This window comes from Dendrobates tinctorius, unplaced genomic scaffold, assembly GCF_039654945.1.
Source record: "Dendrobates tinctorius isolate UK_male_01 unplaced genomic scaffold, ASM3965494v1 ptg000133l, whole genome shotgun sequence".
NCBI lineage: Eukaryota > Metazoa > Chordata > Amphibia > Anura > Dendrobatidae > Dendrobates > Dendrobates tinctorius.
The window spans coordinates 18,468,029-18,491,260 of record NW_027361801.1 but is presented as its reverse complement, the minus strand read 5'-3'; the positions used below and the strand labels follow the sequence as shown (position 1 = coordinate 18,491,260).

Below are 23,232 nucleotides of genomic sequence, written 5' to 3'. Positions count from 1 at the left end.
CAATACACACAAGCATTTTATGTTTCCTTTATTATCTATAATACAAAGCATCTATTACTGTATGGGGCTACTAACATGATTGTATAAAATACACATCTGCACCATTTTCATTCCTAAACAAAATATATAAAACTTACCTTGCCGGTCAAAGTTGAAAGATCATCTCCACCTATGACTTTAATGTCTCCTGTAGACTGATCATTCTGTAATAAAGACCAAAAAAAATTTACTGTGTGATACAAACAGATTTATTCTTGCATGTGGACCAGGTTTTCCCTTTATAATGTACAGTCGCCATCAAAGTCTCTTTTACAGCATGCTAGAATGCTGTAATGCAGGGATCCCCAACTCCAGTCCTCAAGGCCCACCAACAGATCATGTTTTCAGGATTTCCTTTGTATTGCACAGGTGAAGCAATTATCACCTGAGCAAGTTGATATTGTATAAATATTTGTATAAATAGAGTGCTACACCTCTCCATTCACTTCTATAGGACTGACAGATAGGCTCCCAGCAGCCCCACCGCAGTGAATGACGCAATGGTCATCATGTGCACTACTACTTCATTTATATTTATTAGTGAGACAACCCCTTTAAGGATGTGACATTACTTTCTAAACCTACATCAGCCAAGCACAATGACTTGTGATCTAGATCATCAGTGCACAGAGTAATAAGACAAGAAAATACTGAGAAGAAAATAGCATTCAACAGACAGAGTAACACATCTTTGGTTGTTCTCCGCACCAGTGACCGCCAGACACTCAGATAATCCATTGTGATTCACTGCAAACACAGTTACTCCTTTGACCGGCTTGTGCATCTCATATTCCTTACTTACTTGCTCTCCTGTATTATGAACACGCAACATAATTATTGAGCGACGTACTATTTAGAGTATGTGCACACCTGCAAGTGATTTACAGTACAATGTTATTCTATGAGGGGAAAAAAATGCTATGCACATGCTGCGGAAAAATCAGCGCGGAAACGCTTTTTTTTTCCGCAACATGTCAATTCTTTGTGCGGATTTCGCAGCGTTTTTACACTCATTCCATTACAGGAATCCGCAGGTGTAAAAATGCATGCCAAACCCGCACAAAGTACGAGTGGATTTTGACCTGCGGATTCTGCCAAGAGATGCAGATTCCATGCAGAAAATTCCACATAGCAATCCACAACGTGTGCACATACCCTTATTGTTCATATATAGTTTAACATTTTAGCGGTTTTTCTTCTCACTGCACATTATCCAATTACTATTATTTTTTCTATATTTGCCTTGATATTCCTAGATCCACATGGCTGCTTTATTATTCCAGTAACATTAATATTCCGTGTCATACTGATACTGTAAGGCACTTTTCTTGTGGGCTGTCTTGCCACTTATGTTGATATATCTGCACATTATCTTTTTGCACATTACCTAGTATTTTGGCTTTTAATATATTATATGTTTTGTATAATCATATTTTATTACTTGTGCAGGCACCTCTTTTGCTTGTAGTGCTACATCTTATTACCCTCACTAATAAAGGCATTTTAGCCTTAATCCTATTATCCTATTCTTTTTTGAATATGTTCAGTCTCTCTCTCCTGGGTTTTCACAAATTTCCGAATGGTCTGCCATTCTGTCTTATACAGCAGATATATATCACTCACTGTTTATAAGATCTATTATACAGTTTCATGATTAGTGATATACATCTATTGCTGTGTTCAGTGCATGTCTGAGCCCAGAGAAACATCTGTAAATTAATACTAGCTATTCATTTTATAGACAAGTAAAAAACTTTGCAATTAGCTTTTTTCTCACTAGATGGCGACGCAGCCACAAGGCTCCTGTCAGTACTTACACAGTAACTCTTCAATCTAATGAAGTCCACAGTCATTGGGATCGACCGGTCACTGTTTCTATTCAGTGCCTTGATGTAGTCAAGTAGATCGGCAAAGAACTTGTATCCACCCTTCAAAACGCAGAGTGCCACTATGTGGTGGCCCCCCATATCTTTCATGATATCTCGGGCTAATCTTTCTGTCCTGGACACAAACAAAAACAAACCAAAAACAATGTTAACCAGGTTCATAACGGGAATGTAAAATGATATTTTAAAAGAAAATAAAGGAACATTTTTCCATGATGGTGGTAAATACAAATGAATGTCACATAAATGAAGTTCCCAGCACAGTGACATATTAATTCATCTGTCAGCAGCTCCACAATATCAGCAAGTAGAGTTGGTGCAAATCGATTCACAGCACCTGGTCAACTAGCCATGTCAATATTTTGTGGCCACTAGATGGGAGTCCCGGGAACCCTCTGCTACCTCCAGACATCTGTGGCTCTTATTTTGATTAGCCAGCCTGGCACAACGTCATTGTCGTGGTATAATGCAGATGTGACTCAGCGTCAGGTAGACTAATCAAAATAAGAGACATGGATCCTGGGAGGTAAGGGGCGGTTCTCAGGGCTCCTGTCAAACGGCCACGGATTAATGACTTGGCTGATGCACAGAGTCTTGCAAATTGACTTGCACAAATTATCCACAAGCCTTCTGTCCTCCTGTAAAGAGAAGTTAATCAATGAGTAAGTGCAAAAAAGGAGCAAAAATGCTGAAAAACTGCCAAGAGACCAGGTTTTGTCTGCATAAAAGAAACAACACGTGTACATAGCCAAGAGTCGACATGATGCAGATTTAAATCTGCAATTCAAAAATAATTAACGTGTACATGAGACTTCAGGATTCTCATTCACTCTGCCGGCATCAGGGAATCCTTTAGGATTTTTGACAAATCTACGCACAAAAAAACGTGACAAATCTGCGACGTGTGCACAGGCCCCTAGAGTGGCTCTTCATTCTGGTCTATGTAGGTCCACCCCACTCCATGACCTTCAGATGCCCTAGAAGAGCATACGAACAGGGAATATTGTGGAGAAGACATCCCCTTTAAACTTTTTCTGTCTTCTTAGTGTTAACCCACCCGCTAAAAACATCTAAGTAAAGTGTCCTGCATGAAGGTAAGTTTCTACTTCCAGGCAATGTAGCTGTTCATTTCTGCAATCAGATGAGCTACATATTTTATAGATCGCTTCAGGGGCATCAGTCTTCTCTTTTCATCAGATAAAGGTGGATTACCAAGCAAAGTGAAAACACAAGGTCACGTTTGCTCATTTAATTAGTCAATCTAGAGGAGTTATCATGGTCTCCCTTCTGGAGAAGCAAGTACTGTGGGAACTACAACTTCAATCAACCTCCACCTGATCCTTCGTCAACGTCAACCAGTAGAAGCCAGACAAGTACTCAGGGTTTGCCCGGATATATAGAGTCGTTGGATGGCATTTTTTGGAAACCATCTGGTTCCACTTTGGGATTTTACTTTTTGAGTCAATACCTGACCGTGCTCTTCTTCCCTGCATTCCATGTATATCTCCCATTACACAGCGGGAGTGATAAAGGCAAGGATATGTGCTGCATTGCTACAGGCTAAATATAAGGTATATGGAAATGGCCCCCCCCCCACACTGTCAATCAGATCATAACAGGTCTGGCCGATGGCAGCTTTTGTGATCAGCAGGCAAAAAGGTGCATTTAGCTAAGAGATATTGAAAGCGCCAACCTAACTGTGCTCAGCTGACACCAGTGGAGAAAGCAAGAATGCAAAATTCTGGGCTCCTCAGCATAAGCCCCCCCCCCCCCGCTCTGATACCCAAATGCTTGATAGATAGGGGTGATTGTTATTTGTTTGAACCCAAAGAGGCCCTATTTTGACTTATGATGCACTATAGATGTACATTAACCCCTTAACCCCTTCATGACTCAGCCTATTTTGACCTTAAAGGGAATCTGTCACCCCATTTTCGGCCTATAAGCTGCAGCCACCGCCATCAGGGGCTTATCTACAGCATTCTGTAATGCTGTAGATAAGCCCCCAATGTAACCTGAAAGAAGAAAAACAAGTTAGATTATACTCACCGGGGGGCGGTTGCGGTCCGGTGCCTCCCATCTTCTAGCGATGATGTCCTCTTCCTTACTTCTGCCGTGGCTCCTGCGCAGGCGTACTTTATCTGCCCTGTTAAGGGCAAAGTACTGCAGTGCGTAGGCGCTGGGAAAGGTTAGAGAGGTCCGGCGCCTGCACACTGCAGTACTTTACTTTGCCCTCAATAGGGCAGAGAAAGTACGGCTGCACAGGAGCCGCAGCAGAAGTAAGAAGGAGGACGTCATCGAACATGGGAGGCGCCGGACCGCAACACCCATCGGATCGGACAGGATCCCCGGGTGAGTATAAGCTAACTAATTTTTCTTATCTTTCAGGTTACATCCGGGGCTTACCTACAGCATTACAGAATGCTGTAGATAAGCCCCTGATGGCGGAGGCCGCAGCTTATAGGCCAAAAATGGGGTGACAGATTCCCTTTAATGACCTGGCCATTTTTTGCAATTCTGACCAGTGTCCCTTTATGAGGTAATAACTCAGGAATGCTTCAACGGATCCTAGCGATTCTGAGATTGTTTTTTCGTGACATATTGGGCTTCATGTTAGTGGTAAATTTAGGTCAATAATTTCTGCATTTATTTGTGGAAAAATCATTTTTTATTCTCTTAAACCAGAGAGTTATGTGACACAAAATAGTTAATAAATAACGTTTTCCACATGTCTACTTTATATCAGCACAATCTTGGAAACAAATTTTTTTTTTTGTTAGGAAGTTATAAGGGTGAAAAGATGACCAGCAATTTCTCATTTTTACAACAAAATTTACAAAACCATTTTTTTTTTTTTTAGGGACCACCTCACATTTGAAGTCAGTTTGAGGGGTCTATATGACTGAAAATACCCAAAAGTGACATCGTTCTAAAAACTGCACCCGTCAAGCTAATCAAAACCACATTCAAGAAGTTTATTAACCCTTCAGGTCTATATCTCTGAAATGTAAAGTGCTGCGGAATATGTCGGCGCTATAGAAATAAAAATTATTATATTTTTAACCCTTTTAGCAACAATTTTTTCATTTTCCCAAGGGTAAAGGGAGAAAGTGGACCCCAAAAGTTGTCCAATTTGTCCTGAGTACGTTGAAACTCCATATGTGGGGGGGGAACCACTGTTTGGGCACACGGCAGGGTTCGGAAGGGAAGGACAGCTATTTGACTTTCTAATGGAAAATTAGCTCCAATCAATAGCGGACACCATGTCGTGTTTGGAGAGCCCGTGTGCCTAAACTTTGGAGCTCCCCCACAAATGACCCCATTTTGGAAACTAGACCCCCTATGGAACTTATCTAGATGCATAGTGAGTACTCCGAACCCCCAGGTGCTTCACAAATTGATCCGTAAAAATGAAAAAGTCCTTTTTTCACAAAATTTTCTTTTAGCCTCAATTTTTTTTTTTTCACATGGGCAACAGGATAAAATGGATCCTAAAATGTGTTGGGCAATTTCTCCTGAGTACACTGATACCTCATATGTGGTCATACACCACTGTTTGGCCGCACGGCAGGGCTCGGAAGGGAAGGAGCGCCATTTGTCTTTTTGAATGGAAAATTAGCTCCAATCGTTAGTGGACACCATGTCACGTATGGATTGCCCCTGTGTGCTTAAGCATTGGAGCTCCCCCACAATTGACCCCATTTTGGAAACCAGACCCCCCTAAGGAACTCATCTAGATGTGTAGTGAGCACTTTGAATCCCCAAGTGCTTTTTAACGCAGAGCCGTGAAAATAAAAAATCTTTTTTTTCCCACAAAAATAATTTTTTAGCCCCCAATTTTTTATTCTCCCAAGGGTAAGAGGAGAAATTAGACCAGCAAAGTTGAGCAATTTTTCCTGAGTATGCTGATACCCCATATGTTGGGGTAAACCACTGTTTGGGCACACATCGGTGCTTGGAAGGGAGGGAGCATGTTTGACTTTTTGAACCCAAAATTGGCTGGATCAATGGTGGTGCCATGACCCCCTGATGTGCCTAAATAGTGGAAACCCCTCAATTCTAACTCAACCCTAACCCCCAAACACACCCCCTTAACCCTAACTTCAACACATCCCTAACCCTAATCCCAACCCCAACACACCCCTAACCCTACTTCCAACCCTAATTCCAACCCCAACTCTAATTCCTAACCCTAATTCCAACCTAACACTATTTCCAACCCTAATGGAAAAATAAAAATAAATATATTTTCTATATTTCATTATTTTCCCCTACCAATGGGGGTGATAAAGGGGGGGGGGGGGGGGTATTTACTTTATTTTTATCACTGTGATCAAAATGTACCTGGAATGAATGAATCTGCCGACCGGAAGATGGGGGCGTCCATGGAGGATGCAGGAGGGACACCGGGACTCAGGTGAAATATTACAATTGCTCTGATTGGCTGTTGAAAGTGAAACAGCTGATCAGAGCGATCGTAGCCACGGGGGGGGGGGGGGGGGGGGGGGGGCAAAGCCATCCCCCCGGGATGAAGTACAAGTCCCCCTGTACCTGAGGGTCGGGTGACCTTTCAGTGCACTGCTATGAGTTCACCGGAGTTCATTAGCTCCGGTCCTTTCACCTACGGCACTACCGCTGTGTGAGAACTTTCCCATGCAGCAGTGCCACAAGTAACAGCAGCAGTGCTGATCAGCTGAATCACTGCGGGAGCGATTAGCTCCTGTCAGTGTATCGCCGGAGGCCCTCACATGGCCATATTGATGGAAAAATATAAAAAAAAAGTTATGGGTCTGGGAAGAAGGGGAGCAAAAAACAAAGACGCAAAACCAAAAATACCTCCGGTCATGAAGGGGTTAAAAAAGTGCCATTTTCCAAGACCTGTTTCGTCTCTATTTTTCGTGATCTGGAGCTGAGTGAGGGCTTATTTTTTATGTATCAAGCTGATGTTTTTATTGATGTCATTTTGGTGAAGATACGATAATATGATCGCCCATTATCGCATTTTATTGCAATGTAGCGGTGACCCCAAAAAAACCCCGTAATTCTGGCGGTTTAAATTTTTTTCTCTTTATGCCATTTAGCGATCGGGTTAATTTTTTTTTATATTTGATAGATCTGGCAATTCTGAACATGGCGACCAAATATGTGTATATTTTATTTTTTACTGTTTTAGTTTGAATGTGGTGATTTGAACTTTCATATATTTTAATATTTTTAAAACTTTTTTTACTTTTTCAATGCTTCAATAGTGGGAGACTGCGGTACTTTGATTGCCTCTACTACACACAGGCGATGATCAGATCGCCTGTTTGTAGCAGAAATGCTCACTTGCTATGAACGCCGACCATGGGGCGGGGCACATAGCAATCTGGCAATGACAACCATAGAGGTCTGCTGCAGACCTCTGGTTGTCATGTCGACCCATGGGTGACCTGTGAGCATGTGAAGGGGTCAGCAATGGGCGGGATTAGTGACAGCGGCATTTAACTAGTTAATAGCTGCGGAAGGATCGCCATTCCACCCGCGACTGTTGCGGGCACATGTCAGCTGTATAGATCAACTGTCATGTGCCCAGAAAGGTGCAGGCTCCGGCGCTGAGCAAACAGGGGGGAGTCCGACATGAGCGTACTATTACGCTACATGTCGGAAAGGAGTTAAACTTCTGCCAAAATAGGATTTTCAAAATGTGCGGACCTGCGACCCAAGATTTGTGTCCTGGCTGATGGTGATGGCACAGATTCAGTATGCGCATGTACTGAAGGAGGGAAGGTGAAATTCAGTTTGGCAAGTCCAACCTTGGTGGTTACAGAGTATGTGTCTCATATAATGTGTCCAGAAAAGAGTTCAATCTGTTACCTAAATATATGCAAAATTGTCCTCCAGTAATGGCTCTCAAAGAAAAAAAAATTAAATAATTTCAAAACAGTCCATGGTGGATCATATAACTTATAAACAAACATCTGCGGTGACAGTTTCTAAAAGTGCAGAAGACTGTAGAATGTTTCTGTGACCATCTGATAGTCCGAAACCCAAAAGTAAATTTAAATTACTAAATCTTTTAAAAATATAACTTTTATAATTTAGAGTCATGGCAAAATTCCCTACCATGCACTGTGTACTGAACTTAGGATTCTGTTTATATTACAGACCTGCTATGACGATTCCCCCAGTGCATGAAGGGATACTCAAACGAATTGTTATCACTCTTCATCAGGGGCTGGGACATCCCAACACTCCCATTTGCATCATCAGCTTAGATGAAGCACAGTCAGAAATAAAATACAAAAGTTTAGTTCTGATATTGGAGTGTTTACTTCATGATTCAATAGCTGGTCAATTTTAAAAAAAAAAAAAAAAAAAAAAAAAAAAAAAAAGTTATAAAAAGTGACATCGTACCAAGTTTGAGCAAGGTCTATAACTTCTCAGATGGCTCTTCTGCACAGTATAAAAACAGGAGAAACTTTATGAATGTATGCCATCACAAGAAAGATTTTGGAGTGGAAACTGAATGGTGGTTTAGGAGGCACTGTGAAACACCTTGCAGCTTGAGCTAGCCTTCAGAGTCCGTGTTCAGACCAAATCATAACACCGCAAAACTTTTCAACTGGTGTGAGAAAAATATTCTTAACATCCAGATCAGGTAATGTACAAACCAGGACTATGAAGGAGAGGACAGTTTGTTAAAACATTAGTTATATGTAGCAGAAGCCCCCCCCTCACAGCAATACCACACTTTCATTCCATGTACTGAAAGAATAAAAACAAGGATTTTTTAATTCAGCAATAGCAACAGTGAAGTCCATGAAGTAATTGAAGGTGGCACAAGACTGGCAATGTTTTACATAACTGGTTATGTGACCTCTGAATACGATCGGCACTGCTGACTGGTTAATGTACTCTCCAAAGATTATGACAAGGAAGTAGAAGTGACTTTTTTCCCACCTTCTGGTCCATCACCATCCTTTGAACATAAGTAATATAAATTTAAAAAGAAAAAAATCATGTAACAACGTTTTCTCAAAATTGCCTATCAAAATTTAGAACTTGACAAAAAAAAAAAAAAAACAAAAAAAAAACAAAACATATACTTGTGAAAGTCTTAGTTACCCACCGGTTAACGGTATTTTTCGGAGTCCATGACAGCACCACCTGAGAGAGGGGATCCGCCCTTTAGGAACAGGAAACCTAGATACAAAAGGGTGGCACCTCTCCCACACATCAGTTGGATTACAGAGCACAAGAGGACTTCCAAGGTTAATGCATGATTTATGTATAGTATTCTATTATTATAAACGTGTGTCACCAGTGGGCATATGCAAGAGGAAGACGTGCACACCCAAACTAAACTAAAGGGAGGGAATATACGGGTGCTGTCATGGACTCCGAAAAATACCGTTAACCGGTGAGTAACTAAGACTTTATCGGTCGTCCATGACAGCACCACCTGAGAGAATTGCAGAGAGTAAAACTATTTAGGGAGGGACTACAGCCTGCAGTACCCTTATACCAAAAGAGAGGTCTGTGGAAGCACCCAAGTCTAGCCTATAATGACTATAAAAGGTACTCGGAGAGGACCAAGTAGCCGCCTTACATATCTGGTCAATGGAGACTTCTGATCTTTCGGCCCACGAGGTCGCCATGGCCTGTTGGAATGCGCCCTCAGCTTCCCGGGTGGCGACCTGCCCTTTGAGGTGTATGCTATTGAAATCGCCTCTCTAATCCATCTGGCTAGTGTATTTTTCGACGCTCTACAACCTTTCCTAGGGCCTTGATGGGAGATAAACAGGGCATTATCTTTCTTCCAAGGGTCGGTGACTGCCAGATATTCTATGAGGCATCTCCTAACATCCAGGGTGTGTAGTTTCTCTTCCTTCTCGTTAGCTGGATTAGGGAGGAAGGATGGGAGGACTATTTCCTGTGTCCTATGAAAGCTAGAAACTACCTTAGGTAAGTACGCTGGATCAGGTCTAAGTATTACCCTATCCTCTTTGAACTGTAAATAAGGAGGACGCCTAGATAATGCCTGGATATCGCTTACTCTGCGAGCTGATGTTAGAGCTACCAGGAAGGCTATTTTGAGGGACAGGTTTTTTATGGAAGCCGATGAGATAGGTTCGAATGGGGTTTCCGTCATAGCAGTGAGGACTAGGTTCAAGTCCCATGGCATGAATCTATCCTTCACTATTGGTCTGGTTCTGCCTGCCGCCTTAATGAACCTGCTGACCCAGTAATTACCAGCGATGTTGCAGCTAAAAAGGGCCCCCAAGGCTGATACTTGTACTTTGAGGGTACTGGTGGAAAGCCCCATGTCCAGACCTTTCTGTAGAAACTCTAATATCTGAATTATAGGTGCTGAATCCCCAGCGACTACTCCTGAGTTTTGAAGGAATTTTTTCCAAATTCTAACATAAATTTTCGTGGTAATGATTTTTCTACTTTTAAGTAGGGTGTTAATTAGGTCTGGGGAGAAGCCTTTCCCTTCTAGCAGTGACTGTTCAAACTCCACGCCGTCAGATGTAGGCCAGCCACCTGAGGATGGAAGACTGGGCCCTGGGATAGGAGATCCGGGATGTCCGGAAGAACCCAAGGATCGGATACCGACATGGTCCTGAGACAAGAGAACCATGCCCTCCTGGGCCAAAATGGAGCGATAACTATAACCCTCGCTCTGTCTTTTCTGATTTTCCTCATCACCAGGGGTAGTAGAGACAGAGGAGGGAAGGCGTAGGCTAGCCTGAAGTCCCACTTTATCAGAAAGGCATCTACCGCCAGAGGATTCTCTCTGGGATTTAGGGAGCAGAATTGTCTCAATTTTTTGTTCTCCTTGGTGGCGAAGAGATCTACCTCTGGATGTCCCCACTTTTGTACAATCAGGTTGAATATGGAGGTGTTTAGGGACCATTCTCCTTGCTTTAGCTGATTGCGGCTTAAAAAGTCTGCCGTGACGTTGTCCTTCCCCTTTATATGTAGAGCTGTTAAAGATAGAAAATGCTGCTCTGCTACAATCATCAGGGGTCTGGAACGGGTCCCGCCTTGGTGATTGATATACGCCACGGTGACCTGATTGTCGGAGAACACTCGCACGTGATGGCCCTGTAGATACACAAGGAGCTTTTTAGCCGCCTGTTCTACTGCTGTCAATTCTTTTAGGTTAGACGACATTCCTAACTGATGATGTTCCCATTGGTCCTGGACTAGCATTTCACCCATATGAGCCCCCCAACCGGAAGGGCTAGCATCCGTGGTGACTATGCGGGTTATGTTATACTCCCAGGGTACCCCTTTAGATAAATTATCCTTGTCTAGCCACCACTCTAGGGACTCTCTTGTGTTACGGGACAAGGTTAGCTGGCCCTCCAAGTAACCCCCAAGGATTTTTTGATGTAATAAAACCTCGCTCTGTAGTTTCCTTGCATGAAACTGGGCCCACTGGACTGCCGGGATACAGGCCGACAGAGAGCCTAGAAGGGACATGGCTTTCCTGAGGGACATATTGGGTTATTGGAGGCGTTCAGGACCTGGTAGTGGAGGCAAACAAGCTTCTCCGGAGGCAGACGGCATTCCTGTTTCTCAGAATCTAGGATTAGGCCCAAAAATTGTTGGACTCTCATCGGTTGCAACCGAGATTTTTTGATGTTCAGCAACCATCCTAACCGCTCTAGGGCAGACATTGCCCTTTGTAGCTGTTCCAAACAATGATTCGCCGTTTTGCCTACGATAAGATAATCGTCCAGGTAGGGGACCACCAGAATGTCTGACTCACGTAGATGGGCCATGACCTCCGCTATCACTTTAGTAAATACTCGGGGGGCGACTGCCACCCCAAAGGGAAGGGCCGCATATTGGAAATGTCGAACTGACCCCTCTAACTGAACCGCCACTCTGAGAAAACGCTGATGAGCTGCATGGATGGGTATATGGTAGTAGGCGTCTTTTAAATCTAACACCACCATAAAGCAGTTTTGGAACAGCAATTTTATTGTGGATTTAATTGTTTCCATTTTAAACGGACGTATGACCAGAAACTTGTTGAGGGCCTTAAGGTTTATTATAGCCCTAAGGGAGCTGTCTGGCTTGCGGACCAGGAACAGAGGGGAGTAGAAACCCTTCCCCCATTCTCCCTCTGGGACCTCTGTTAGGACTTTCTTGCCGCACAGGTCATGAACCTCGGCCTCCAGGGCAGCTTGTTCTGAAGTAGAAGACCTGAGTGGGGTGATTTTAAATCGATCATGGGGGATCCTAGAGAATTCTAGTCGCAGTCCCACGGCTATTACCCCCAGTATCCAGATGCTATTAGAGATCAACGACCAGGTTGGGTAGAAGGCAGCTAGTCTCGCTCCTACCAGGGCAACTAGTCATTGGGGCGGCTTTTTTGTGTCACGAGCTGGACCTTCCTGGCGCCCCCCTCCTCCAAACATGAATCCTGTACCTTTCCTTCTTTTCTCATCCCATCTGCCCTGATCTCTGGACGGCCTTCTACGGAAATATTCTTTCCTGGTAAAGGGACGTCTATAAGAAGGATTCGGCAGACTGGGAAATTTCTTTTTGTCATCCCCAGCTTTTTCTAATAATTCGTCCAGGACGGGGCCGAATAGATACTCCCCCTCGCAAGGAATGGAACAGAGACGGGATCGGGCCTGAATATCTCCCGGCCAGCATTTTAACCCCAGCGCTCTCCGCGCTGCATCAGATAGACCCGCGGCTCTAGCCGCCATCCTTGCAGAGTCTGCTGAAGCATCGGCTAAAAACGCAGCGGCATTCTGGATGATAGGCAGATTTTTTCGAATGGATGCTCTTGAGGCTCCGTCTTTTAGCTCGGAATCCAGTTGATCTAGCCAGACCATCATGGATCTGGCTGTACAGGTGGCAGCTATCGCTGGTCTTAGTGCGCCTGCTGACATTTCCCATGTTCCTTTTAGAAAAGAATCTGCTTTTTTATCTAGCGGATCTTTCAAGGAGGCCATATCGTCAAAGGGTATGGAGGATTTTTTGGACGCTTTGGCTACTGCTGCGTCTAGTTTCGGGGCCTTATCCCATCTGCTTACAACTGGGTCATCAAAGGGGTATCTTCGCTTGAAAGCTGGTGGCATGGTGCCCCTTTTTTCAGGTCTTTTCCATTCTCGGTCTATAAGGCTCTGGACTTTATCATTTAATGGAAAAGCCCTGCGTTTTCTGGGGTCTAGACCCCCGAACATTATGTCCTGTGCTGAGAGTTCCCGTTTTGTGTCCGCTACCCCCATGGTGGACCTTATTGCCTTCACTAGTCTGTCCATTTGATCTAAGGGGAAGCTGAACCGGCTAGAGTCTTCATCCGAGGAAGACGACGAGGAGGCCGAGGAGTCCGAGGAGTTATCGCCTTTCCTAGGGGTGACTGAGGCCTCCGAGCCTGAAACACTAGTCTCTCTTCTTCTAGACGGTTCCCCTTGAGATAAGACTTTCATCTCCGACCTGATTATCTCCCTCAGGCTTGAATTGAAGTCAGGTGTCTCTTCCGCTACCTGCGTAAACAGGGGAGAGTATAAGGGTCTGACAATCTACCCCTGGACTCCCTGTCTCTATCAACCCCTACCGTCTGTCGTATGCATGGCTGACATAACTTTTTAGGGTGGCCATCTGGTAGGGGGCAACTACAGAGGGCACATTCCCTGTGCTTCTGTTTTCCCGTAGCTTTCTTCCCCTGTGAAAAAACATAAGGGAACACTGCATCAGGGTACATTCACGGAGATCTCTTACCCATGCAGTTGAAGCAGGTACCGGATCACGGAGGGAGGCAGGGGGATCCTTTAGTCTGGAGGAACTTCCGCGGCTTTGGTCGCTTGTTCGTCTTTGTTTCTTTTGCTGGCCACTCGTATGTGGTTTTGTTGTGGCCTGTTTCTGCGGGCGCTCCTGCGCCTCGTCCTGCTGGTCTATGGGGGCTTCCGTCGTATCCATCGCTGGGCCCTTCGGAAGCACCCCCACAGCGTCCCCACCTGCCTTATATGGCCTCTTGGTGTCCGGGTCAGCAGGGATCTGGCCATGGCACCACCCACCCGGGATCCTCCCGTGACCTCCCCCCCCATGCTCCGGGAACCCCCACCTTCCTGAAGGCGCGCCCGCGACCCCCGGACAGGCGTGCACCTGCGGCGCGCATCGGAAGCAGGCCGGCACCCGACTTCCGGTTTCGGCGTTCCCGGCTCCGCCCCTTCCGCCGCGTCACTTCCGCCGCTCACCGGAGCTTTGCGGGAGCGCGCGAAGGAGCCGGCACGGCGCCCCCCGCCCGGAATGCCTCCCAGACCCGCGCGTGCCGCCATGACCGCCGACCAGGCGCCGACGTCGACCAGGAGGACCGGACCCGGGGGAGCGCACCAGGAGGGCCCAGGGCATACTTACCCGGTGCTGGCGCTCTGGAGGCGGTGTCCACCGGACCCTCTGCTCCACCTGCTCCGTCCACTGCTGTGGTGACCTACCCGGCCCCACCGTGGCGCTTCCAGGGACCCAGCACTGACCGAGGTAGGAGACCCCCCCGCTACCTGGGTCGGTCAGCCGGCCTGGGAATCCATGACGACTCCATGACGGACGATCTGTAGGGAGTCCTGTCCTCTAGGAACAGGAAACCAACCGATGCGTGGGAGAGGTGCCACCCTTTTGTATCTGTAGGTTTCCTGTTCCTAAAGGGCGGATCCCCTCTCTCAGGTGGTGCTGTCATGGACGACCGATAAATATCAAATTAAAGCCTGTAAAATTCTGAACAAAATTACAGTATGTATCTCCTATCCCAAGATATGTTAAATGTAAAGTCATACAAACCCAAAATTCAGGTTCTTTATAAAAAAAAATAAATAATGAAGATAAAAATTCAATAGTTTTTAATTTACTTAAGTAGCACTTCAAAAAATATCAAAGAAAATAAATATCTTAAGGTATGTGTCCACATTCCGGATTCAGAGCGCTTTGGACGCAGTGGATACCCGCTCCGCCCAAAGCGTTGCCCCCTTTTGTACGCGCAGTGATTCCGCATGTGTTCATCCTATACATGGAATGGTACTATTTATCTTGGAGACTGTGCGTCTCCGCAAGATATATAGACATGCGGTCTGGAAAGACGCGCCGCATATCCGGTTACACAGGTCTGCCACCTGCGTCTTTGAACGCGTAATGGAGATGGGATTTCATAAAATCCCATCCACTATGCTGTAACATCTGGACACTGCGGATTGGACACTGCAGCTGTACGCAGCGTCCAGTCCTCAGCAAATCCTGACCATGGAAACATACCCTTTAGATGTAAAGAAAAAAAAAATATTCAGATTTGGATCACTTGAAATTTAATGACTTTATACTGCACTAAAAATAGGTTTTATTTCATGTAAATATTTAATTGTAAAATATTTAAATTAAAAGGAAAATAAAACAGCAGCAGCATCGCCCCCTGCAGTAACATGATATACTGTTATAAATCCCAGCCACAGCTCTCGGCATATCCAGTTTGATGACCTGCACAGCAGAGCCACCAAGGAAGCTTCAGTATAACACAACATATGAAAACTTCCTAATGTACAGTGTAGATATGGGTTACAAAAACAGGGAGAGCACATGACAGCTGTCTGCACAACACTGGAGTGCTCATCCCCGAGCACATCCATGTGATCACACGCACGAGCCGAGCCGCAACATCCGCCTTCTACAGATATTCATGTACAGGAAAATCATCAATTTTCCACATAACATTCTTGTAAAAGCTCAGTGAAGTGGACAGAAAAGCAGCTGTAGACTAAAGGGCCTGTCACACTAAGCGATATCGCTAGCAATATTGCTATAACTTCACTGATTTTGTGACGTTATAGCTATATTGCTAGCGATATCGCTGTGTGTGATACTTCCCTCCGACCGCTCCCCCGCTGGTTATCGCTGATCGCGCGAGAACGTCCTGGACTGTTTCTCGTCGTCAGCTTCCTGCTTGGGCTTCCTGCTGAAACAATGAGCAATGCGTGGAGCCGGGCGGGAGGACGCAGGATCGCCTTGTCTGACAGGTAACTAGCGACCTCCGACCCCTGCGATGTCGCTGGTGAGATCTGCCTGTGTGGCAGCTCACTAGCGACCACTTAGCGATGTACCAGCGATCCTGACCGCGTCATATCGCTGGTCGGGATCGCTGGTACATCGCTAAGTGTGACAGTACCTTTACAGACTAGCAGATCACACAGAAACATGCTAAAATGTACAAGTCTTAGTACAGGAATTCAACAGCTACTTATAAGAAAAATCCATCATAGAGAAGGTCCAAGGCTACTGCATGAAGAGTACAGAGAATATATAGTAATGGTATTAGTCACATCCAGGTCCTGCTTCTGGATATAGTAGTTTACCATCCTCGTAACCACAAAAGTCGTGGTTTTAAAATGGAATCTGTCAGCAGGGTCTTGCTATGCAAGAATAGATAGGGGCTGAAACACAGAATTCAGTAATGTATCACTTATCAGGCTGTGTGCCGTTTACTTACAATGAAGGGTTTAGTACTAGGCCATTATCATTACTGTGACTAGCTGGCATTTGCTAAATCATCCTACTCTGCCTCCTCTTGTGATAAGCAGCTCACTGCCGATAAACAATGTACACAGATATGTGGTGCTGGTGGGGTTAGTCTTCTCATCTCTGCTTCATGTTACATCTAAGGCCTGTTTCACATTTCCATTTGTTGCCATCAGTCAAAATCCGCCGTTTTGCAAAAAAAAAAAAAAAAAAACGGATCCGCCATTTTTTTTTTTTTTTTGGTGGATCTGTTTTTTTTCCCCATTGACTTGCATTAGCGGCGGATTTTGACGGATGGTCATCCGTTGGATCCATTTTTTGACTGATCCGCCAAAATTTTGGCGTCCGCTGACTTCAGTGGATGGACAATGAAACGTTTTTTGTCAGCGTCAAAATAGCGGATAGCAACGGATCCACCGCTATCCGCCATTCGTTATAATGGTCGCCTATGGGCGGCGGATCCGTTGCCAACCGTTTTTTGACGTAATCCGGCAACGGATCCGCTTTTTGACACTGAGCATGCCCGGAAGAATTTCCTTGCGAGCAATTTAACCCCAAATTCCGTTCTGGTGGCAGAAAAATCTCTCTCTCTCGGCTTGTGTTTCTTTAAAATTTCCACCACTAGCTGATAATGTGGATCCGTAAAAAAAAACGATCCGGTGGCCTCCGTTTGTGCCATGACGGAAACGGATCCGTTTTTTCACATTCTGGTGGATTTACACTGACGTCAAAAAACGGAAATGTGCAAGAGGCCTAAGAACTCTGTGTCACAACAGCTGCACCCAGTAATCCAAGTGACACCGCTGGAATCAGGGTCTGTTTGCCTACATCATGCTGCTCTCAAAAGAAATAGCAGAAAACCTGCTGACAGATTCCCTTTAAGGAGAACCCGTCACCAGGTCACAAATGGGTACTTTTGCACTTATTTTATTCCTGCTGCGCTCCTGATTATTACATTACAATGTAGTCAGATAAAACTGCTCATTCTCTACAGTTTTACCCAAATGTGCTTTATATTCCAGAGAAAATGTACAGAATGCAAATAAAATGGATTATAATGAGTCAGGCAATTACAGCTAAAAATAACAATCCTTTTCTCTCTTTTTGTCTAAATGTACGATGACTCACTAAAATTGCAAGAAAGATTCAGATGGCATCCTTTTACCATAAAACCCCATGCACATAATTGTATCTGCAATTCTGCATACAGCGCCCATATCCTGCAGACGTTGTACCCAGTAACCAGTGTGGGAAATGCTAGATAGCTTGGCATGACGCAGCTTTACATGGTAGTCCATTCATTCACTGGTGCAAAACAACAGAGTGTGTGACCAACAGTCGTACCCGTGATTAGCTGACTGTCAGAGGTTTCAGCATCATGACCTGTGACTGATCATATTGCTCATTTAGAAAATGGCTTTGTCACTGTCCAGTTAACCCTATGATGCAAGTGCTACAATCCTTGCCGGGGCATGGATGTGATCTCTGCAATCACTGGTGATACGTTGGTCAACGATGCGCTAGGAACTCAATTTTAGAGGTTGCCTGCCCCAGCTAGAAGGTGAAATAAAAAAACCAATAAAACACACAGATGAATGTTGAGAATCAGTAAAATAGATTGCTTTTTTTATTAAACTACGTTGGTTTGGAAGAAAAGAAAAAAAATAACCGTTCTGTACTTTTTTCTTTGTAATTCTTTGATAGCCATCAGACACGCTCATTTAGCTGCTGCACTGGATTCTGTACAGAAATAAGCAGTCTTGACAGGTTTCCTTCAGAAGCACCGGACAAGGGTGGGTGAGAACTCAAGCATACCTTGCATAAACACAGAGGCAGGGGCAGACATACCAAATGGGATAAAAGCCACTAGCAGCAATATATCTCTAAATTGTATATGAGAGACACACAATTTCTGGTGGATAGTTGAGAGTTAGCGTGGGCCCATTTACTGGTCTTGCACAGGGGCTCCCTAGTATGTGTGTCCACCCTAATCCTTCTAGTTGAAAGGGAACGTGTCACATTGTACATACAGTCTGATCTGTAGACAGCACAGTAAGGAGAAGCGGAGCAGAATGACACAGGTTTGCTGGAGAAGGTTAATTTATTTCACTTATATAGCGCCATTAATTCCACAGCGCTCTACAGACATTATTGGCACTGGCCCCATTATGGCTCTCAATCTACATTCCCTATCAGTATGTATTCGGAGTGCGAAGGAAACCGGAGAACCCAGAGGAAACCCACGCAAACACGGGGAGAACGATTTAGTACTACTTGTAGTTGTATTTTATTCATTGAAATCTATGGTGTTTGGACTCGGATTTCAATGAATAAAATGCAAGTTTTACTGAAACGTTTTCCATAAAATGTGTATCGATCTGATCAGCCCCGCCTGCTCTACAACATCCTGCAGATCACATAACATTTTCAAAGTGACTTTAAAGTAATCCTAAAACACTGCAAATACTGCGACCTACCTGTCCATTATTAGTCCATGGGGAATGTAGACCTTTTCCAAATCCGCAGCATAATGCTTAGGAATACAGAACAGGTCAAGGTCGTATCCTTGTTCATCATCAGCAAGCTGCAGAAGAGAAGAATAGATATTTGAATAAGTAATCCTAGAGATAAACCTCCACATTTTGTCAAGTGCAGCGGAAACAAGACACATGCAAATGGCATATACGTCAAGCAATGTGACACACAAGCCACAGAACTTTGCCAAAAGCGCCATCATTATCAGAAGGCTTTATTATTTCATGAACAGATAGAACACGTCTAGCAATCTTGTACGGCTTAGATAGGCAGCAAGTCAATAGCAACCAGGGATTAGTCAGAAAAAAAGCTATTCTATAAGTATTAAAATGTTACCTGTAGAACAAAAAAATGAAGAGAAAGAGGCCAGCAGTGAAGGAAGGCACAGCATAGAGCTGGAGTGGAGGAGGCTTCAGATCTACCATGGTCATATTACCATATATACTAGTGTATAAGCCAAGATTTTCAGCCCATTTTTTGGGCTGAAAGTTCCCCCCCCCCCCCCCCTCGGCTTATACACGAGTCATATACCTGGGGGTCAGCGGGGAGGGGGAGCGGGAGTGTCAGATCATACTGACCCCCCTGACTCATCTCTGCAGCCCCCCTGCTTCTCCACAGTCTCCCTTCCTTCAGCGGTCACGTGGTACTGCTCATTAAATTCATGAATATGCAAATATTCATGAGTTTAATGAGCGGTACCACATGACCGCTGAAGGAAGGGAGACCGTGGGAGAAGCTGGGGGAGGATGCAGAGACCGCGCCAGGAGGGGGTAAGTATATTCGATAATCACCTGCTTCCAGTCCATCGATGCTTGCTGCTGCCTGCTGCGTCCTCTGTCAGTGATATTTAGCCAGCAGAGGGTGCAGTGACGTGGTTAGTGCGAGCCGCGCCCTCTGCTGTCTGAACGTCACTGACACAGGATGCGGCAGACAGCAGCGATGAACGGGAGACAGGTGAATATCTCAGGTGTGAGGTCCTGAGCCAGCGGCAACACCGGCACCTGTCCCCCATAGCGCGCCGGCATCTCCGCCTGCTCAGGACCCAGCACCTGGCCCCCAGGGACAAGAGGTGAGTATGTCATTTTTTTTTTTTTTTTTTGCAGCGGCAACTTATGGGGCCTATTTTATGGAGCATTTTAGGGGGGCAGCATATGGGGGCATATTCTATGGAGTGTCTTATGGGGGCAGCATATGGGGGCATATTCTATGGAGCATCTTATGGGGGCAGCATATGGGGCATAATCAATGAAGCATCTTATGGGGGCAGCATACGGGGCATAGTCTATGGAGCATCTTATGTGGGCATAATGTATGGAGCATCTTATGGGAGAATAATCTATGAAGCATCTTATGGGGGCAGCATATGGGGGCATAATCTATGGAGCAGCATATGGGGGCATAGTCTATGGAGCATCTTATGGGGCCATTATTAACCTTTGTGCAGCATTATATGGGTGTATTTTGTATGGAGCATACAAAAAAATATTTAACCTACTGATGTCTCAATTAATTTTACTTTTATTGGTATATATTTTTATTTTTGAAATTTACCAGTAGCTGCTGCATTTTCCACCCTAGGCTTATACTCGAGTCAATAAGTTTTCCCAGTTTTTGGTGGCAAAATTAGGGGGGTGGCGACTTATACGGTAATTCAAATTTTATTCTCTTAAGAACAGAGGAACAGAATGGCCATGTATTAGTACTGCTGCACCTGTCTTTGAAAAAGTTAAATGCACACAAATAATTTAGGGGGTGAAATCCTGCTGACAGATTCCATTTATTAGCTGAACATTGTTGCTTCGGGAAACATCTCAAACTTATTTTTTTGTTCTACTTGATGTCATATGACCTTTTCATTTACATTTATAACACACTGGCACAGATTTTTAAAAATATCCTCCTTTCTTCAAACTGTCTTGTGTCTATTTGTAGGGCTGGGTTTAGATGAGCATATGAAAAATTGTCCGATGTTCATCCCGAGGAGAAAAACAAAAATGGGGTGAGAGGGAAAGGTCAGGCAGGTAATGTTCTCTTGGCATTTGTCAAACCTAGACTCGTTCATCACATGCCAGATGGAGATGTGTGATCTGGCACTGCACATAAAAGGTCTGCACTGCTTCAGAGCCCAGTGATGGTGGTTTTACACCACTACATCCAATTTTTGGCATTGTGCTTGGTGATGTAAGGCTGCATGCAGCTGCTCAGCTATAGAAATCCATGCAATCAAGCTCCCGACTCACTGCTTCTGCGTTGATGTTAATACCAGAGGAGGTTTGGACTCTGCAGTTATGGAGGCAGCAGAGCATTGGTGACTTATGTCCTCTGCCCCTTAGCACTCGGTGACTCTGATCTGTAACTTTACATGGTCTCCACTTCGTTATGTTTCACCCTCTTTAGATGTCCCAGCTCTACCTCCACTGTATAAAGTTTGCTTTACACAGATTATTCTCAAGGGCATGGCGACAAGTTCTGTGAAATGTGTAACCTTGAATGTTTCCATACCTACAGTGAAGCACCTCCCGAGTGATTAGGAATGGAACAAACATCTTTTGTTATACAGAATATCATATAACACGTTAGAGATCCCAAACCAAGTGTGTGCCCAGCTGTAAAAGTACTAAACCCATGCCAGCACCAGAGGCAACACGGAGAGGAGGCGGCACTGCACCACTGTCACCATGCACTATGCAGTACTGACCAGAAATGGTCTATTTAAGGAGTGTGTCAGTTTTTGGCTTATACAATAAAAGCAGAAATGGAAGGCTAGAGGAAAGAAATGTCTGCACAGTACAATGATAGCAATGTGATTAACAATCTGGGTGCGGAGGTAACTTGTCATATACTAATACTTGTCATTCTCATCAGAGATAAAATCAATGGGGAAATGTGACTTACCAAATTTAGACATACCATTCACCTTTCCCCTTTCTATATAGGGCATGCCTGAAAGACACACTACAACTAAGGCCTGTTTCACACTTCCGTTTTTTCAAATCCGTCAAAATCCGTTGGTTTCCATAAAAAAACGGATCCGCCATTTTTTTGCAGGATCCGTTTTTTTTGTCCCATAGACTTCCATTAGTGGTTACCGCGGATCCGTCAAAAAAACGGATCCGTTTTTTTAAAACGGATCCGTTTGCATCAGTTTCCGTCAAAAAAACGGAAACGGATCCGTTTGGCGGACACAAAAACGGAAGTGTGAAACAGGCCTAAGCCTAGTGCACCAACATCATCATTTTCAGACCTGAGGGTACAGCCTGGACCCACTTGTGCCAATTCATCACCACAGCGGATTACTGGTGCCCCCACTACATATAGACTTTTAGGAATCTGTCACCCCTTTTTTGAGACATCATATAATGATATCATTCAATTGTGTGTCACATATGGATTCTCGTAGTACTTTTGCTTCCCCCTGACCCCGCACCTTTCATGTATAAATACCTTTTTTATATCGGTTCAGATGTATGTAAATTGCCAATGTCCGGTCCGCTGGGCGGGGCTTATTCACCTGCTCCCCCCTCCCTGTCTTGCTCTACGCATTTCTTCTCGTGTAGAGCAAGACAGGGAGGGGGGGGAGCAGTTGAATAAGCCCCGCCCATTGGACCGGACCGTGGCAGTTTACATACATCTGAACCGATATAAAAAAGGTATGTAAACTGCCACGGTCTGATCCGCTGGGCGGGGCTTATTCAACTGCTCCCCCCCTCCCAGTCTTGCTCTACACGAGAAGAAATGCGTAGAGCAAGACAGGGAGGGGGGAGCAGGTGAATAAGCCCCGCCCAGCGGACCGGACAGCGGCAATTTACATACATCTGAACCGATATAAAAAAGGTATTTATACATGAAAGGTGCGGGGGTCAGGGGGAAGCAAAAGTACTACGAGAATCCATATGTGACACACAATTGAATGATATCATTATATGATATCTCAAAAAAGGGGTGACAGATTCCCTTCAACCCCTTCACCCCCAAGGGTGGTTTGCATGTTCATAACCGGGCCAATTTTTACAATTCTGACCACTGTCCCTTTATGAGGTAATAACTCTGAAACGCTTCCATGGATCCCGGTGATTCTGACATTGTTTTCTCGTGACATATTGTACTTCATGATAGTGGTAAAATTTCATTCAAATAACTTGCGTTTATTTGTGAAAAAAAACGAAAATTTGCGAAAATTTCGCAATTTTCCAACTTTGAATTTTTATGCCCTTAAATCACAGAGATACGGCACACAAAAAACTTAATAAATAACATTTCACAT

The 23,232-nt window shown here is 44.6% G+C and overlaps 1 protein-coding gene across 2 annotated transcripts in view; it reads right to left on the bottom strand.

The window, feature by feature from the left end:
• HPRT1 (hypoxanthine phosphoribosyltransferase 1) overlaps positions 1-23,232 on the bottom strand; it is a 130,949-nt gene that overhangs the window by 94,896 nt on the left and 12,821 nt on the right. For both annotated transcript variants that reach the window (XM_073543514.1, XM_073543513.1), the window contains exons 2-4: positions 18,911-19,017; positions 1,857-2,040; positions 138-203 (exon numbers count right to left, since the gene is read on the bottom strand). In XM_073543514.1, coding sequence (XP_073399615.1) covers positions 138-203; positions 1,857-2,040; positions 18,911-19,017 — 357 coding nt within the window. The remainder of the gene's footprint in view (positions 1-137; positions 204-1,856; positions 2,041-18,910; positions 19,018-23,232) is intronic.